At 37.6% G+C, this 20,294-nt stretch overlaps 1 protein-coding gene across 1 annotated transcript in view; it reads left to right on the top strand.

The window, feature by feature from the left end:
- The window catches only part of SCFD1 (sec1 family domain containing 1), a 136,639-nt gene that overhangs the window by 91,081 nt on the left and 25,264 nt on the right, over nt 1-20,294 (top strand). Inside the window, 6 exon segments of the mRNA XM_006152401.3 lie at nt 2,657-2,719; nt 5,951-6,026; nt 13,100-13,153; nt 15,133-15,185; nt 19,056-19,089; nt 20,115-20,180. Of these exon segments, the coding sequence (XP_006152463.1) occupies nt 2,657-2,719; nt 5,951-6,026; nt 13,100-13,153; nt 15,133-15,185; nt 19,056-19,089; nt 20,115-20,180 (346 nt within the window).

Here is a 20,294-nt window from a genome sequence, read left to right as displayed (position 1 = left end):
CCCCCCCCCCCCCCCCCCGGCCTCTCTGGGCAAATGAAAATAAGTGAATGAATAAATAAAATTAAATAATTTTTTAAAATCTTGTTGAGAGTGATAGGTAAATTTGTTTAAGCAATCAGGGAAAATCACCATTGGGTAATTTACATCTGACCCAAAATTTAGATGGCATTTTCTATAGTGTGATCCTCTATTACCCATCCATGTGTATGTGTGAATATCAGTACACACATGTATGCAGTTGATTGCATAGCTGGAACAACATGCACCTAAATGTTGGTGACTCCAGGTGGTAGAATTTTTTCCTTTTAGGTATTTTTCTTTTTTTTTTTAACAGTGGTTATCTCTGAGGAGTGCTCCAGTTTAAGAGTACCTTTTTACTATCTGTGCTTTTGGTTATTCAGATTTTCTTTCATTCATTTGACCATGTTATTATAATAGGGAAAAAACAAACCTTTGTGTAGAGACAGCCCTCTAGTGCAACAGTTAAGTGCTCTGCACACACAGCTAAATTACATGGCCAACCGCAGTCTGATCTTAACCTCAGTGGCTGGAAAATATACCATGCACATCCTGACAGGTTAGAGAAATGGAGGGAAAAGAATTATAGCTGACTACCCCACTAGCGGAGTCCCTCTCTCCCTCCCACTCTCCTCTTCTCCATCCCCCTCTTCCTCCTCCCTCTTCTCTCTCCCCTTCCTCCTCCTTCCCCCATCTCCCCCTCTCCCTGAGGAATACATTGAATGCACATATCCTAAACTGAAAACTGTCTTCTCCAATTTTTATAATACATTCACTTACAGATTTGGCTAGATAGCATATTTCATTCTTTCTATATTATCATTTATGTGAACCTCTTTAATATTTGGACTTTTAAGGAAAAAGTCTTGGGCATTGTTTTATGTAGTTAAAACATATAATCTCTAACTTGTAGCATTTATTTTTCTTTCCAATTCTAAGAGTCCTATCACTTTATTGAAGAAAATTTATGAAAACTCAAAAGGTACTAAGAAAATAAAAATTTACCTGTAACCTCACCATCCAGAGAGTACAGATAAATGCTAGTACACACCCATCCTTTTTGTATACAAATTTTAAGGGGGCATTCATTAGCACAGTTTTGTATTCTAATTTCTGAAAATGTTTATGTTAGGGGTTTTTTTGTTGTTGTTGTCTTTAAATAGTCTCCCATGGTAGAATTTACTATTTGAGTGATATTCAGCCATACAAATGTACTATTATTTATTTAATCCATTTTTGTTGTCCAGAGCACTAGCAGATGGCATAATGGTTATGTTGCTGGACTCACATGTTGTCAACCACTGTTCAAGTCCTGAACCTAGCTACTTAAAACTCATGCTGGGGGCATGTGTGTGTGTGTGTGTGTGTGTGTGTGCCCAAAATCCCAAGAGAGGAGGGACTGCGACATGACCATCCCCTCCCCCTCCATTCCTGGGGGGTGTCGATTTCTTGCTTTCGTTGTCTCTGGCAAATTTTTATTAAGGCAGTAATTCCAATCTACTGCTTAAACAGTTGATTCATGTCCTCCTTTCTTAACATGATTGCAGTTTTTATGTTTGAGCTTTCTCTGCCTAACTTCTAACAATCTTACAGTTTTGTCTTTTGTTTTTTTTAGAGGGAGGTTTGTTATAAGGCACTTGAGCTCACCGGAGAGACAAAGAGAGAAAAAGTGAGAAATCACTCCCTTAGAGGGGAATGGCCACTCGTGCACCCAGGGTGAGTTTTGAGCCACTGGGCCCAGCACTCGGACTGTGGCTGACCACAACGGAATCTAGCAACATAACCATTTGCTGGGCCATCTGCTATTTCCCCAATCTTAAAGTTTTGATAGCACCTAGACATTTAGAAAGCTTGAAAATAAACGACTATCTAATTAAGTATAAAGATTTTAATACATAATATAACCAAAGGGGAAAAATCACTGGATAGCAGAATTCATGAAATGGTTTTGAACTGAGTCTTAAAGGGATATGTGCAGTTTCTATGGAGGAAGGTAGTGAGATTATACTCCCCACAGAACATAATGAACACAGACATGTATCTGGAAATAAGGGAATATAGAATATGTGGAACAGTGAAGAAACTAAATATAATTGTTACCATTTCAGTCAGCAGTTTCTTTAATGATTAGCAACGTATTTTTTTCTTTAATGATTAGATATAAATAAAGGAAGATAAATTGTATAGTAGGGGAAACCAATGTGCTTTTTTTGGAGGGGGGCGAGGGGGTTTGCTATAGGGCCTGTGCACTTGCTAGAAAGACAGAGACAGAGAGCGAGAAATGACCCCCCAGGGGATGGCCACAATCCCTTCTCCTCTATTCTCCTCTCGGGATCTTTGCACGCATGCACACACACCCGGTGTGAGTTTAAGCCACCAGGTCCAGGACTCAAACTGCAGTTGACTACACAGGAGTCCAGCGACATAGCCATTGTGCCAACTGCTGGTTCCGTGTTTGTGTTTTTTTAAAGAATCTCAATATTTCAGTATTAATAGCAATATGGTCATTAGCTGAAAACATACTTCTCTTTTTAGAAAATGTCTGCATATTAGAGTTAGTCAATAGGTACTTTAACACCCTGATACTAAATGTTAGCACTAATAATCAGCTTTTAAGTATAACATCCTTATTTCATAGGGCTTTTGCCAAGATGGCCTCAGCTCCTGCCAGCTATGGCAACACTACCACTAAGCCAATGGGGTAAGTATTTTCAGTAATTTTGGTTGAATCTTTGTCCCCTAAACCTTAATTAGATGTACAGACCTTAAAAATGCAGTATCTGAAACTTTGAATGCATAATGTTTTGTTACAATACAGGATAGAATATGCCTTTCACTTCTTTTAGATGGTTAAAATTCTTCCTTTAAAATGTAGGCTTATATATTTTACATCATATGAACTATTGGCTTTGTGTGCTTCTTTGTTCTTAAAACATTACATTTATCCTTTTCATAATGTTAAAACTATTTTTTAAAAAACTATTTTATTTAACTTTATCTATTTATGTATTTATTTTTATTTGACCGGGTTGTGGGGGAGAGAAGGTGAGATCCAGGACTTGAACCCCAGTTGACCATGTGGGAGTCCAGTGCCCTTAACCACCATGCCACCTGCCAGCCCCTGTTAAAACTATTTTTATACTAGACCTGGCTCCAAGATAGATCCAGGAATAGTGTTAACTGATAAATAGGAAGTTCACAGGGCTAGAGTCCTATAGAGTACCTGTGTGTGACTTAAAAAGCGGTTTAAAGTCGTTCTGACTGTCCTTACCCATACTATATGAGTGTCAGACTCCCAGCTTAATATTTAGAATTGGAACAAAAGCATGAAGCCCAGGGGAAAACATTTATTTTATCTCCACACTAAGCTACAGGTTGTGTGTTGTGTTTTGTTTTTTAGATTTTGCCACAGGGCTCATGCACTCAACCAAAAGGAGGGAAAGTGAGAAATCATTCCCAGGGGTGATGGCCACTCCACAGTTCCATCTCCTCCATTCTCGGGATCTTGGGCATACATGCACATGCCCTCAGCCTGATGTTCAAACGGCTAGGTCCAGGGCTCAAACCGTGATCAGCCGTGTGGGAGTCCAGCACCTTAACCACCACACCACCTGCAGGCCCCTAAGCTACTGGTTTTAATGAAACAAGTTCCAAAAACAAAAGCACTTGACCTAAAGCAGAACCTTATAAGCAGTTTAGAAAATGAATCCAGCTGCTGGTACCCTCAGATAGTGTTGAGCAGGGTAGCACAGAGGTCAGAGTTGTCAGGTGCCAAGAATTGCCTCAGAGCCATTGATCCCAGCAAAGATCGCTTTCTCTTGTTTCTTTCAATGAAAGGATTTCCACCTTGTCCATCTCTTCATTTCAGAGAGGAGTTAAGACAAGGCAGGGAAAAAGAAAATATTTTTAGAAAATTACTCTCATGTATTTAATAAAACAGATTTCCCAGTTTTATGTCTTAAAACCATATTGAATATTAAAAACTTATTAACAACTGGTACAGTGGAGTGTGCCTTTAGTTCCAGCAACTTGGGAAGCTGAAGAATTAGGATCACAAGTTCCAGGCCACTGTGAGCAACAAAGGAAGATCCTGTCCCCCCCCCTTTTTTTTTTTTTTTTTTTTTTTTTGGAGAGGTTTTTGCTATAGGGCGCGGTTTTTGCTGTAGACATAGAGACAGAAAGCGAGAAATCACTCCCCCAGGGGGGATGGTCATGCCGCAATCCCTTCTCCATTCTGCTCCCGGGATCTTGGGCACGCACACACACGCGCCCAGCGTGAGTTTTAAGCCACCGGGTCCGGGACGTGAACCACGGTCGACTGTGGGAGTCCAGCGACATAGCCATTATGCTAACTGCTGGTTCCCAATCCTGTCCCCTTTTATCCCCCAGAAAACCTATCGCATCTCTTACTGATTTTTTAGTTGGAAATTTAATAAAATGTACTATAAGAATATTGTACATGGTCTAGCCTCAGTGGTGTAAATGTTAGAGTGCCAGTCTTTAATGCCACAGCCACATGGGATGCCTGAGTTCAGATCCTGGACCAACCTGAACGTGATAGGTGTGGAGGTGCACCATTATAATCCTAGCCAACTGGAAGGTGGAGCAGAGGATCATAACAGACTCTAAGGGAGGGAAAAAAAAAAGAATGGTACCAATCTCTTTCTCTCACCGTGCCTTTCCCTCCTATATACATGCATCCTCTGTCATTGGGCGAAAAAAAAGAAGGTAAACAGAAATCTCAGATGATAGAAGGCCATCCCTAACTTTCTAATACTATAATACAGGATAGCTCTTCTGTCCTGGAAAGCATCTTTTGATCACATCCCCTAAGAGAAACTATTGACATTTAAACAATATAAACTCAGTATGGCAACTTATTTTTGTTGTTTTAAGTTTTGTTGTTAGAAATTCAGGCAATAAACATTCTTCAGAATTCATACAAAATTCATGAAGTATATTGCCCTTCATGTTTTTATATGATACATTTTATGTATATAGGAGGGAGGCCGTATATACTACACAATGCAGGGTTGGGTCCAGGTTCTGTGATACAAGAAACACAGAGGCATTTGACCTACTCATGGACCTACTCATGATATTTACAGCATGCATTTCTAGTATGTTAGTGTGTTTTGAACTAAAGCGAGTTGTCTGAATTCTATTTTTAATTTTATTGTTTTAGCATTAAGGCAATAAGAAGTCAAGGAATTCTCAAATCTGCCAAAAAATTATAGCTAAGGCTATCCAATTAAAATGTTGATTTTTTTGAGGACAACTCTATTTTTTAATAATGATAGACTAACCCAAGTATTTTATTACCATTTTATTGTTAACTAAAATGGCAGTATTGAAGAAAACCAGATGCCGAGGAATGGAAACAGCACTCAGAGAGATAGGAGAACTATTTTATTACGTCGGCGGGCACTGAGGAGTTAACACTCTGACTCTCCAGCCCCAGCTGAGAGTTGGACATAGTCTTTTATGAGTGAATTGGGGAGGGGCAGTTTCAGCACACTTGAGGTGTCCTATCAGGGAAGGGATCAGTGTCTGCCCTAGTACAGAGCTGGCAGAGAAGCAGGGAATCCAATGTGCTCAAGGCCTCCGGTGCTCAACAGTTCAGGGGAGAAGCAGCTAGCTCACGGGATAACAGAAAGCCCAGGCAGCTATCAGCTCTGGGTTGCTTCAAGGTTGCTCACAAGTTTCTCCATATCAGAACAGAAGGTTCAGGCAGTTATCAGCCTTGGGTTGCTCCACATCAGCAGCAGTGATATCCATGGCAGCAGAATATCTTAAGGCCCTGTGCAAACCAAGGTGGTGGGTACAGTGAACATGAGCATGTGGTGTGTAATCAAGTAAATATCTTAACTGTAAAAGATTTGAGAGACAATCTGTATTTAGAGCGATCCTTCTTCTCTTTTGCCCCATGTAGTCTCTTATCACGAGTCATGAACACAGGATCACAGTTTGTGATGGAAGGAGTGAAGAACCTGGTTTTAAAACAGCAAGTAAGTATACATGTTAGAAAATACAGGGCATTGGTAACTCATAACTGTTGACAGGTTGACCATTTAGTTAGTACACTTTGAATTTACTCAAGTAATAAATATTAGAAACAAAAAGATTTTTAAATTATATTTAAGAATATGAGGTTATCTTTATATGTCTAATTCAGGACTCTGTTTTTATGCCTTTGTTTTCATTTGGGCTTTATGTCATTTTGATTTTTTTTTATGTTGCTTCAAGGTTGCTCACAAGTTTCTCCATATCAGAACAGAAGGTTCAGGCAGTTATCAGCCTTGGGTTGCTCCACATCAGCAGCAGTGATATCCATGGCAGCAGAATATCTTAAGGCCCTGTGCAAACCAAGGTGGTGGGTACAGTGAACATGAGCATGTGGTGTGTAATCAAGTAAATATCTTAACTGTAAAAGATTTGAGAGACAATCTGTATTTAGAGCGATCCTTCTTCTCTTTTGCCCCATGTAGTCTCTTATCACGAGTCATGAACACAGGATCACAGTTTGTGATGGAAGGAGTGAAGAACCTGGTTTTAAAACAGCAAGTAAGTATACATGTTAGAAAATACAGGGCATTGGTAACTCATAACTGTTGACAGGTTGACCATTTAGTTAGTACACTTTGAATTTACTCAAGTAATAAATATTAGAAACAAAAAGATTTTTAAATTATATTTAAGAATATGAGGTTATCTTTATATGTCTAATTCAGGACTCTGTTTTTATGCCTTTGTTTTCATTTGGGCTTTATGTCATTTTGATTTTTTTTTATTACCCTCAAGTTTGTAAAAGTACATTAATTGAAAAAATGAACTTAATCTATTTAGAATAATGGAACTGCTGCATAATGAATTATTTAGCATATACTCAGAAAATTAATAAGATAGTGAAAGTCTAAAGTCTTTGTAAATTGGAATAAATAAAGTACTTTAAGTAGAATTCATATTTTGTGGTAATGAAATTATAGGTTGACTTTCCATTTCATTTTTTTAGTCTTTGGCTTTACATTAAGACACTTTTAAGTGATTTTTATGTTTGTGCTTTTTCTATTGTAATGTATAGATAGTCTGCGTCAGAGTCACCGTTTATTGATTTGGTTTCTTCTCAAAAATACTTTTTTTTTTCTTTTTGTTATAGAGATTTGCAAATATACCTTAGTATATAACAAACTCTCTTAAACCCTTCAGTACCAAGTAGCATCCTGTGGCTGGCAGGAGGTATGGCAGTTAAGGGCACTGGATTCCCACATGGTTAACTGTGATTTGAGTCCTGGACGTGGCGACTTGCTTTCTCACTTTCTCTCTCTCTCTTTCTCACTCACTCACTCACTCACTCACTCTGTCCCTCTCTGGTCAAATAAATAAGTAAAGTTAAATTAAATAATTACTTCAAAAAAATAGCATCCCTTACTTGTTTTATCTACCTTGTATGTGTTTATTTTTTATTTTTTTTAATTATTTTATTTCTTTATTTTCACATGAGTTTTGCCAGAGAAAGAGAGCGCGCGTGCAAGCTGCCTGGTTCAGGACTTGAACCGTGGTCGGCCATGTGGGAATTCCAGCACCTTAACCATCATGCCACTTGCTGGCCCCTAGTTTTAATTTTTATTGGAACATTTTAAGGTAAGTCTGAGACATATTTTACATAAATATTCATTTTATAATGAGAAAGATTTGTAAAGGCCAAATTTAGAAAATAAGTGGAGTTAGTTATTCAGAGCTGAACATTAAATGTTGACATATTTTCAGGAAAAAAAAGATTTGGGGGGGCCAGCCGTTGGTGTCGCAGTTACATCACTGGACTCCCACATGGCCAACCACAGTTCAAGTCACAGACTCGGTGACTTAAAAATCACACCAAGTGCGTGTGCTTAGGGGCCCAATATCCCAGGAGGAGAATGGAGGAGAAGGGATTGGATGTGGCCATGGGGGGATTGATTGGAGGAACGAGTTGATTTCTCCCTTTTTCTCTCCCCCCAACTTGGCAAGGCAAGCACTCACACACCCTATGGCAAAAGCCTTTTTAAAAAAAATGAGGGGGTGGCAGTCGGTGGCATGGAGATTAAGAGTGCTGGACTCCCACATGGCCAACTGCAGTTCAAGTCCCAGATCTGGCGGCTTGCTTTCTCACTTTCCCTCCCTCCCTCCCTCCTTCCCTTTTTCTCTCTCTCTCAGTCACTTGCTCACTCTGTCCCTCTCTGGTCAAAATTAAAAATAAAGTTAAATTTTAAAAATTCTTTAAAGTTTTTTTTTTCTTTTCCTGAACTTCCTCTATACTTTTATCATCCTTATAATGTTCACTTACAGTATTTTATGTGGACGTTATTTATTCGTGTTTTATTTCTTGATAAGTTGGTTGAGTATGAGGAATTTTTTCCCTCTCTTTGGATATATTACAACACTTTGCATAATGTAGGTTTCTTTATTTAAATTATGTCTATTTAGATTCTTTATTTGAATAAGAAAATAACATCATATTATTATTATTAATGTAATATTAATAAAGAACAATTTAGGGACCAGCAGATGGCATAATGGCCATGTCACTGGGCTCCCATGTAGTCGACTGCAGTTCAAGACCCAGATCACCATGGTGGCTTAAACTTACACAGGGCGCATATGCATACATGCCCAAGATCCCAAGAGGAGAATGAAGGAGAAGGGATTACGGCATGGCCATGCCCCCTGGGGGGTGATTTCTCACTTTCTGTCTCTCTCTGTCTTTCTGGTGAGCACACGTGGCCTATAGCAAAAACCTCTCCAAAAATAAATAAAGAAAGAAAAATAAAGAACAATTGAAAAATCTTAATTTGTGGGCCAGCCCAGTGGCATAGTGGTTAAGGCAACTGGATCCTATGTGGCTGGCTATACAGTTCAAATACCATACCCTGCAGCTTGGAAAAAAAAACACTGGGAACATGAGAGGAGAATGGAGGAGAAGGGATTGCAATGTAGTCATCCCCATCTACCACCCTGGGGGGGAGCAATTCTTCACTTTGCCTCTGTTTCTCTGTCTCTTCCATCAGTACATATACCATTTAAAAAAAAAAAAAAAAAACTTAATTTGCTTTATTTAATTAAAACTCTTAACATACTTTCCCTTTAGAAGCATTCTAGATTGCATTATTTTATTTCCTAAGTGCTGGGGAACAAACAACTCAGCTTTATTATCATCAATCCCTTTCCTTCTTCCTGTTTCTTGGTGTGGAGTTACTCTAAATACTTCCTCTGACTTTGTACTGGTCGACAGTACTGCTTACCTTCAGAAGTGAAAGGTGCAACTGTAGGAAGTTTGGGCACAGTAGGATCAATGTGCTGTACCTCACAGTGTAGCTTAGCACACCACTCTTACTGATCATCAGTTGGGGACAAAAAAATTTTTTTGTGTGAGACAATTTATAAGGTAATGTCTGCTTTTGCTAGTTAAATTGGCTAGTCCATAACCAAGAATCACACACTTTTTAACATATCACTATTCCCAATTGTAAGATTTTCCTAAGTAAAGTATTTCTTATATAACGTAGCTTTAGAAATGATAGACTTTAGGACCAGCAGGTGGCGTGGTGTTTAAGGGTGCTGAACTCCCACGTGGCCAACTGTGGTTGGGGTCCCAAACCTGGTGGCTTACTTTCTCACTTTCCCTCTTCCTTTCACTCTGGTCAAATTAAAATAAATAAATAAAGATAAAATAGTTCTTTAAACAAACAAAAAAAAAGAAGTTATAGGCTTTAACTTTTTGAATGATCATGTGTATTTTTCAAATTTATTACCTTAGAATCACATATGGTCCCCTAATGATACCTGTAAAAGATGTCTAAAGGGATTAACTGTTAAATATTTTATTATGCTAGAATAAAAGTTTATTTGAAGTTCATAAAATATGAAAAGAAATGACCCTTTATAAGCTAAGGTCCTTTGTTTTTCATTACTTCTTAAATAACATTTCACATTGACATAGGCACTTTCTCAGTTATAAGTGTGAAATTCGAAATGATGAGTGATGACCCCTATCGGTTTAACATGTCTGCTACCAACACCAGTAGAGCCATGTCATTTAAAAATCAAAACCTCAGGATTAGTAGAAATTTCCATGAACCATGGGTAGGGATGATTCACTTTATATGGTGAAATAAAAATAAAAATGGTATTACAAAATAGTAAGTCCAATGTGATCTTGTTTGTTGCTGTTTTAAAAGAAACTATAGAGGTTTCTGAAGGATATGCACCCAGGATTTTAAGTATTTATTTTTCCTGGGTAGGTATTCATCTCTGATTACTTCTACACATGTAAATTCCTAGAATTGAATTATGTAATTAAAGAGTGGGCATAATCTAGTTCTTAATATTAATAAATTACTTCAGTAAAAAGTCTCTTGTAGAAATACTTTTATAACATTGTCCTAATAGTCTGAGATTTAGAGGCACTACAATAAGAGATGGGGGCAGTGTGGCAACTAAGAGTTTACTTTGTAAGAGGTATCAAAGAAGAGAATGCTAGAGTTCAGTTCCATTTCATATTTGAAATAGTATGAGTAATTTATGCCTCTTATATCTCTAAACATTGTTTTGAATTTTTATCTAAACAAACAATTTAAGCCATGAATTAATTAGGCACAAAAATAGAGTTAGCTATGTCCAGTTTTCTAGGTCACTTATGAGAGCTTTTTATACTTTGTTTTCTGAGCAGCATAAGTTTTATGCATCACAAGTATTAACTGTCAAATAAAACCAGTTGAATGTTATTCACAGATTTGGAATATTTTTGTGTGAGGATAATTGTACAAGAATGTGATGATGAATAATGTAGCACAAAGTTGCATAATTTAAAAGTCCTATTTTACTGTCATTGGCTTGCTTGCTAAAATAATTATTTTTTAAAGAGAGATTTTTGCTATAGGGCATGTGCACTCACCGGAGAGACAGAAAGCGAGAAATAACCCCCCCCGGGGTGAGGGGGATGGCCACACTGCAATCACTTCTCTTACATTCTCCTCTCAAGACTTTGGGCACACGTGGACATGCGCCCAGCATGAGTTTCCAGCCTCCTGGTCTGGGACTCAAACTGCAGTCAGCCATAATTTCTTTTAAAAGGGAATTAACAGTCTGGGGCTGGCAAGTGGCATGGTGGTTAAAGGCACTGGACTCCCATCTGGCCGACTGTGATTTGAGTCCTAGACCTGTTGGCTTGTTCCCCCCACACACACTCGCTGTGGAAATAAGTATTCTTAAAATGAATTAACAATAAACTTTGGGTCATCAAAAAAGCGATGATGCATTATTGCATAGGAAAAAATGTAATGACTATTCCGACAACCCAATTAATTGCAAGCAGTGGGAATCCATAGATTTAAAAAAGACATATCTAATTTCAATCTGATCTGTGACATTTAAGATTATGATTTGACTTGAGATTGGCAGTGTGGTGTTCAAGAGCACTGGACTCCCACTACAGTTGGGAGTCCTCGACCAACCACAGTTTGAGTCCTCGACCTGGTGGCTTGCTTTCTCACTTTCTCTCTCATCAAATTTAAATAAATAAAATTAAATAATTCTTTTGAAAACAGATTATGATTTGACCAAGAAAACTAAAAAAAGTGTTTTCCTATTAAAAAAAAAAACAGGATATTTTAATATTGATATTGAGCTGTATAGTAATCACTTCACAATGTGTATGTATATCAAAACATCATGTCATACACCATAAAAAAAAATGTACAGTTTTCACATATCAATCATATCTCAGAGAGAAGGTGGAAATTAAATTATTGTTAATTATTTTAGGTGTAATAATAGTGTTAGGGTTTGTTTTTTTTTTTTTTTTTGGAGAGATTTTCACTGTAGGGCGCATGCGCTCACCAGACAGACAGAGAGAGACACAGAGACAGAAAGCGAGAAATCACCCCCCAGGGGGGATGGTCACGCCTCAATCCCTTCTCCTCCATTCTCCTCTCGGGATCGTGGGCACGCACGCACACGCGCCCGGCGTGAGTTTTAAGCCACCGGGCCCGGGACACAAACCGCGGTCGACTACGTGGGAGTCCAGCGACATAGCCATTACGCAAACTGCTGGTTCCCAGGGTTTTTTTTTTTTAAGAGTTCTTATATTTTAGAGATATGTACTCAATTATTTATGACTAAAATGATTTTATATCAGTACTTGTTATAAAACAATTGAAGGGAATGGAGAATGTATAGAAATAAGATTTGTAGGGACCAGCAGTTAGCGTAATTGCTACGTTGCTGGACTCCCATGTATTCAACCGCGGTTTGAATCCCAGACCCGGTGGCTTAAATTCACACCGCATGTGCATGTATGCCCAAGATCCAGAAAGAAGAATGGAGGAAAAGGAATTGCGGTGTGGCTGTCCCCCCAGGGAGCGACTTCTCGCTTTCTATCTCTTTGTCTCTGTCTTTCTGGTGAGCGCACGTAGCCTATAGCAAAAACCTCTCCAAAAAAAAAAAAAAGATTTACCCTGGGTTAGTAGTTGTTGAAGCTGGGTGATAGAGGGATGGGTGTGTTTTATTGGCTCCATGTAATTCTGTTTTCTTTTTTTTATTGCCATTGACATACCATGGTTTTGAAAAATATCACTTTATATATTGTATGATTTCCTCATCTGTAAGATACAGGGGTCGGAACCAGCAGTTAGCATAATGGCTATGTCGTTGGACTCCCATGTAGTCCACTGCAGTTTGAGTCCCGGACCTGGTGGCTTAAATTCACGCTGGGCACATGTGTGTACATGCCGAAGATCCTGAGAGGAGAATGGAGGAGAAAGGATTGCTGTGTGGCCATCTCCCTGGGGGGTGATTTCTCGCTTTCTGTCTGTCTGTCTCTTTCTGATGAGCAAACGTGCCCTATAGCAAAAACTTCTCCCCCCCCCCCAAAAAAAAGCATTTACATCTGTGACATCATCTTTACAAACATTCTCCAAATATATGTAATTTTTTATTAAATTGAAACATTCATAACTGTAGGATAATTCTGTTATTTTGTTAATAGAGATGAACTTCGGTGTGTTGTTCTAATACTTAAGCAAATGCTTACTAATCTTTTTCACAGAATCTACCAGTAACTCGTATTTTAGACAATCTCATGGAGATGAAGTCGAACCCTGTGAGTAGCATATAACATTATACCTGTAAATTCTTGACTGTATCAAGCCGACTAGTATGAAAGGTTATAATTAAGTCAGATTGGTTTGTTTGTGAGCTTAATCACAACAGTGGACATGAAAGAAAAAAGTCAAATTCTAAAAAGAGCTTTTTAAAGCTATACCACAGATATTAAGAATTATTTTCTACTATAGCCATTCCAGCCAGCTCTCATCCAAATTAAATATAGATTATATCCTATATGTATAGTTAAGTGTGAAATATATCCTAAGGAGCAACTTTCTCTAAGGGGAAAGGAACCAGTGAGCATCCTTTGGCATAGTATAAAGAGTACCTAGACCAATTTAATTTTATGAAAATTAAATTAGAGGATTGAAATTTTTAAGTGCATATGCTTAGATGGCACTAAATTCCTTTGAAGCTGAAAAGTAAATTGTTGAGAGAGATTGTGTGAAAAGACAAATGAGTAAATGTTGTTAGCTTTTACTTAAAGGGTGTATTTCCAAACTATCTGGTTACAATTCAAGAAATGAATATAAAAATCATCACAGTCTGTTTCACAAAATTTCTTATCCTGTTGTTGTGGCAACCAAAAGGTGGTTGTCATGACAAGAGTCTGGAAAGGTAGCCTAATCTTACCCACATTAAAACAGGTTGAGTTGATCTGAATCACTGTAGACTTGGCAGTGAGGTGTAGGATTTCAGGCCTAAGGAAGAGTATAAGAATAGACTCTTCAGAGTAGTGTGACATTTCTCTGTAATTGTTAATATATGATTGTAATAACATTAAAGGAAGTAACACAAATTTTAAAATTCACTTATGTGAAAACAAAGATATAGTGTAACAAAACATACTAAAAAAGGGCAATTATGAAGAATGGGAGAATTGTCAATAATTTTAAGCTAAAAATGATTGGATTCTTTTATCTGGGAGTCAATACAGGTAAAGTGGTATACAAGGTAGTAATAGACTGTCTCACTACCTGCTGGAATTTATGAAGAAGAGGTTCTTCTTGAAAAGACTGAGGTTTACATGTATGATTGTTTTAGTGAATATTGTGTCATAATAGGCAGTAAACCTGGAAAATATTCTAAATACTAATAAATAGTAACACAAATAAATTCAAGAATTTAGTTGTCAAATATATAGGGGAACAGAGGTTAAGGAAGTTTAGGGTATTTCGTTACTCTCTAATCTTCAAGGGGAGATATATCGAGTATTATGAACCATGCAAAACATTTTCACTTGTTATCTCATTTTAATCCATATTAGAATCTTCTGAGAAAAGTACTATTATGCTCGTTTTATAGGTGAGGAGACTAGTACAACAAGGTCAATTTACTTGCCCAAAAGACACAAGGCTAATAAATGGCAGAATTGGGATTCTAACCACAGGCCAAATGTTTAACCATTAGGCTGCATTGATTAGGGTATTGATTCCTTCATAGAATCACAGAAATGCAGCATTTTAAAAAACATTAGAAGTCATTTTAACAAGGAAAGGTAACACAGATGTTAGGTTACTACTTACTTCTAGTAGCAGAATTGGGACTAAAACCTACTTTTAGTAGGATGGATTCTTATCACTTAGAGTGTTCTTTGATTTATCTTAATTGAATAAGTTGAAATTATGACAGGGTATCAGATTTTATCTTGGCTGTACTGGTTTTTTGGAGCAAAGTGTTGAAAGATTCTGACACTAAGTTAAGTTTTCTTATAGAAATGTAGCCTCTCTAGAATCCAGTTTGCCCATCAGAAAAATGAGGATAACAGTAACTACCTGATAGACTATTGTGGGGAGTGAGTGATATTATATAAAGCACTTACAAAGGTTAGCACATAGTGTGTGCTCACCGAGTATTGGGTTTCTGTATAATCTACAAAATTGAGAGATTATTTAAAGTATGATTTTCTAAGCCAAATTATGACTGTCTAAAGAGAAATTCCATATTCATGGTAAAGTTCTTTTGTTTTGATAGGAAACTGATGACTATAGATACTTTGATCCCAAAATGCTGCGGGGCAATGACAGGTAGGTAACTTTTGTCTTATGTTATCTTTTATGGATTTTTTTTTCCCTCTCAAAAGTGAAAATAATTGATTTTTCACTATAAAGCAATACTGCTTATTATTAAAAATCCAAACCATAAAGAAGACCAGTAAGAAAACAGTATGTTCAATCTCATTACCCAGAGATAATCAATAGTAATTTTATTTAGCATTTTGGTGTGGTGTTTTTTTCTTCTAAATACATACACACACACACACATATATACACATGGACACACATACAAATACATTTAGAGTCCTTTTTATGAAATAATAGAGATATAACACACCAATGTGGGGGACAGATTTGGATAACTTGTATGTGTGGGGTGGTTTTTTCGTTTTTGTATTTTTTTAATGTGTTAAATTAAAAAATGCCTTAGGGCATGTGCGCTCACCAAAGAGAGACAGAAAGGGAAAGTGAGAAATCACCTACCCAGGGGGATGACCACACCACAGTCCCTTCTCCATTCTCCCTCTGAGCTCTTGGGCATGCACACATACACACCCAGTGTGATTTTAAAGCCACCGGTCCAGGACTCAAACTGGAGTCGGCCATTTGGGAGTCCAGCATCGTAACCACTACACCATCTGCTAGTCCAAACATGCGTTTTTAAAACAATATTTTTATTAGACCAAATGAAAAGATAGGAGTTCTATGTTGGATTCCAGTTGATTTTTTTAATTTAATGTATAAAATCCAAGTTCCTGGGAACCATTGCTCTAAATAACACTTCATGGCAATGAGACATTCTATAAATAATTTCTGTATTTTATAACAGACATGGCATGGTAAAGCATTTTTTATTTATGAAAAATACTGCTTTTCAAGGTGTATTTCATGGCAATATATATAAAAAAAAAAAATAGCCTACAATATACCAAAAAAGAATGAGTAGAATTAGGAGGGGAAAATAACCACTTGGAATAATTGTCTGTAGTTCTAAAAGTTATATAAAGCTAACTTCTTTCCTGAGTCTTATGTTTGGAATCTTCAGAACTTCGTATTTGCTCTGTCCCAAGCTTTCACATTTTTGTCAGTATTTGGGATAGATAAACTAATCGCTAGAGTATTGAATTATTTGGTAACTTAAAATGTTTTTCTCTCTTAACTTACAACAACTACTGCCAGAGAGTGTAAGAAGCTGCTAATAATGACTGCAATTGGCAAGAATTTGACAAGGGATAAATTATGGGAAGGAGAAATGAGAACTGACTGCTAATGGATAAATGGCTTCTTTTCGGGTGATAACAATTTTCTGAAAGTAGGCAGTGATAGTTGTACAGCTCTGTGTATGTCCTAAAAACCACTGAGTGCATATACTTTGAAAATCGTAGACTTGCGAGTCTTTTTCTACACTGGTAATTCTCCAGTGTACGTTTTTTTCTCTTGCTTACATTTAATTAACAAGTAGGTTTATTTTGCTTTTTCAAAATTTACTGAGTAATTTTTAGTCGTAATTGTAGTTTATGCATGATAATGAGGAGGAATATTAGCATTGATGAAACAGGTCAGCTTCAAGCTTTCTTTCCTTCTTTATGAGAGAGAGGGGAAAAGGAGAGAAAGAGAAGAGTTTTTGTTTCTGTTTTTTTCTAGACCAAGTATAATTGGGTCCAGATCTGTCTGGCCTTACCTCCCAAGTAGCTAGGATGAGAGATGCATACAACTGTGCCAGCATGTTTGGATTGGCCAGGGAGCTGAACCTGGGCCTCCTCTCATGGAACTTCCAGCTTCCCAAGCCATGGCATTACCTGTTCACCACCACAGCTGAGCCCCAAGTTTCTTTTCTTTTCTTTTTTTTTTTTGGAGCACCACCACAGCTGAGCCCCAAGTTTCTTTTCTTTTCTTTTTTTTTTTTTGGAGAGGTTTTTGCTATAGGGCGCGTGCGATCGCCAGACAGAGAGAGACATAGAGACAGAAAGCGAGAAATCACCCCCCAGGGGGGATGGTCACGCCACAATCCCTTCTCCTCCATTCTCCTCTCAGGATCTTGGGCACGCACGTACATGCGCCCGGTGTCAGTTTTAAGCCACCAGGCCTGGGACGCGAACCGCGGTCGACCATGTGGGAGTCCAGCAACATAGCCATTACGCTAACTGCTGGTTCCCTTTTTTTAAGGAAATTTTTGGTATAGGGCACATGCACTCACTGGAGAGATTGAGAGACACAGAAAGCAAGAAATCACCCCCTCAGGAAGGATTGCCATGCTGCCATCCCTTCTTCATTCTCCTCTCAGGATCTTGGGCACGCACACACACCCACCTGGTTGAGTTTCAATCCACCAGGTTCAGGACTTGAACTGCGGTCGACTCAGTGGAAGTCCTGTGATGTAACCATTACACTGTCTGCTGGTCCCCCAAGTTTCATTTTTAACAGCCTTCTAAACTATCTCATCAAAATTAAATCTTGTTTTGTATTAGCTAATAATTCTGTGCTAATCAAATCTTACTTCTCCTCAGCCCATATCTACTCTTAGAGGAACTTACAATACTACAGGAAAAGTTAAACCTTGATGAGGCATTTCTATCAAGTGGATGTTTAGTTTTCTGTTGCATGGAATATTCAGACAGGCGATAGAAATGAGGGAAAGATGATAGGCCCATGTGATCAGCCTCTGATCAGTTAAAAGAGGTTATGATAGCTTTCTCTTCTTAATTAAGATTTTCAGAAATTACCCTTAAGGAATATCTTAAGTTATCATTTTAATTCACATCAGACAAGCTATTTTAGCGCTCAAAACAAAGATAAATCTGACTCATAAAAGCTTTGAAAACTCTTTATTAAAGAGCTTTTGAATACTAAGAAAATCTTTTTTGAGTATGTAATAAAGACAAAACCAAGGTAGATCAAAATGTAGCTCCTTTCTTTCATTCCCTCTTTCCTTCTTGAGTTGTTATTCTTCCCATACATGTGTTTGTAAAGGTTTTCCACGGCACAAATGCACATCACAAACTATAGAATATTGTTTTGAGTGTGACAAAGTATATTTTATCAACTCACTTTATACCCGATCTTCACTCTTGGGAACTGCTGCTCAATCTTTGGAGTTTTGTTTTTGCCTTTTGTTTTGTTTTGTTTTGATAGGATACATGTGCTTGCTGGAAAGAGACAGAGAAAATGAGAGAGTACTCCCTGGGGGATGACCACACCACTGTCTTTTTCTCCTCATTCCTCTCCTGGGATTTTTGGGCACACATGCACATACTCTCAGCATGTTTTTAAAGCCACTGGGTCTAGGACTCTGAACCATGCAGTCAGCTATTTGGGGTCTAGCTGCTTTAACTACCATTCCACCTGGCTCACCCTCTTGGATTTTGCTTTGAAGTCACTAGGTTGTCCATTCACTTTTTTTTTTTTTTCCTTTTTTTGGAGACTTTGCTATAGGATGCATGCGCTCACCAGAAAGACAGAGACAGAGAGACAGAAAGCAAGAAATCACCCCCCAGGGAGGGATGGCCACGCCACAGTCCCTTCTCTTCCATCCTCCTCTCAGGATCTTGGGCACGCACGCACACACACCCGATGTGAGTTTAAGCTCCCCTGGGTCCGGGACTCAAACCGCAGTCGACTACATGGGAGTCGAGCAACATTGCCATTACACTAACTCCTGGTCCCCTCCATTCACTTTTAAAGATGGTGATACTTACCTCTTCTATATAGCTTCTCCCTCTGCATCCCAGTTTACCACCTAACTCTGCAAAACTAAAGCACTCACCATCTTAAGGAGGTGAAGGAGGTAGAATTGTAAACATCTATTTGTTAATACATGAGCATGTGTGTGTTCCCATGCCTGCTTTATCCATGCTAAAAGCCATATGTGAAATTTTCAGTTAATTTTTTTTTTAATTACAGCTCAGTTCCCAGGAACAAAAACCCATTCCAAGAGGTAAGCTCCATATGAAAATTCTTTGCTCCTAGAAAGAAAAAATGAAAAGATAATCAAGTAGTCTTAATATCTGTAGCCTACACATGGCTTTATTAATAGTAGTATATGATAATCTTGATAAATCCAATTCTGAATATCCAAAAGTCTTCAAAAAATACTTAGCAATTTTATTTTCCTGATTTATAAAGTTGCTTATACTTATAATAGTTTAAGCTTTAAAATAACTGACAAAATTAAATAATTCAGAAAAAGTCATTCAAATTACATTGAGCATTTTATATGTTTGAAACTTTAAAAATTGGATTTGAAACATTTGTGTGCCTATATTGTGACTTGTTTTCATTTGAAATACAGAGAAGTTCCTCAGTAAAAACAAATACAATAAATATATTGGAAATTATATAAGTCCTAGGTTTTCTAATTTTCCTGCCTATAATAAATAATCTCAGACTAAAAAAAATAGCCTTTGGAGAAAGCCCTTTAGATTTATTTGCTATTATTTCATTGAAAAATAGTTGTTCCTCTCTAAATTGTTATGGGAAAAGCTCTATTCCCCCCCCCTTTTTTTGTGAGAGAGAGATTTTTGCTATAGGGCACGTATGCTCACCAGAGAGACAGAAAGCGAGAAATCACCCCTGCGGGGATGGCCACGCTGCAGTCCCGTCTCCTCCATTCTTCTCTCAGAATCTTGGGCACGCACGCTCACATATCCAGTGTGAGTTTTAAGTCATCAGTCAGGGACTCAAACCACAGCTGACTAAGTGGGAGTCCAGTGACATAACCATGACATCATGTGCTGGACCTTATGTTTCACTTTTACCACTCCTTAAAAATGTATAAATTTTACAGACTTTTTTAAAACAAATGTTTTAATATAGTAATTGTTTAGAATTTGACTTTTCACTAGCTATTTTTTTTGTTTCAATTATAGAATAGATCACAACCTAAAAACCATGTTGCTTAAATAATTTAAACACTTTTAACTATTTCTTTCATCCTACCTAATTTTTTTCGTTTGCATTTAGGCAATTGTTTTTGTGGTGGGAGGAGGCAACTACATTGAATATCAAAATCTTGTTGACTACATAAAGGTACATTTTGTCCTTTTTTTCTGTCATTTAATGGTTTCACAGGTCTATATCTTCAGAATACTAGCATTCTCTGGTGGCTATCCTGATCCTTATATAACTCTTTTTTGTAAGAGC

The sequence above is a fragment of the Tupaia chinensis genome, unplaced genomic scaffold, assembly GCF_000334495.1.
Source record: "Tupaia chinensis unplaced genomic scaffold, TupChi_1.0 Scaffold000350_1, whole genome shotgun sequence".
Taxonomy (NCBI): Eukaryota; Metazoa; Chordata; class Mammalia; order Scandentia; family Tupaiidae; genus Tupaia; species Tupaia belangeri.
Note: the sequence above shows the minus strand (reverse complement) of the source record. Positions and strands in the feature narration are given on the sequence as shown.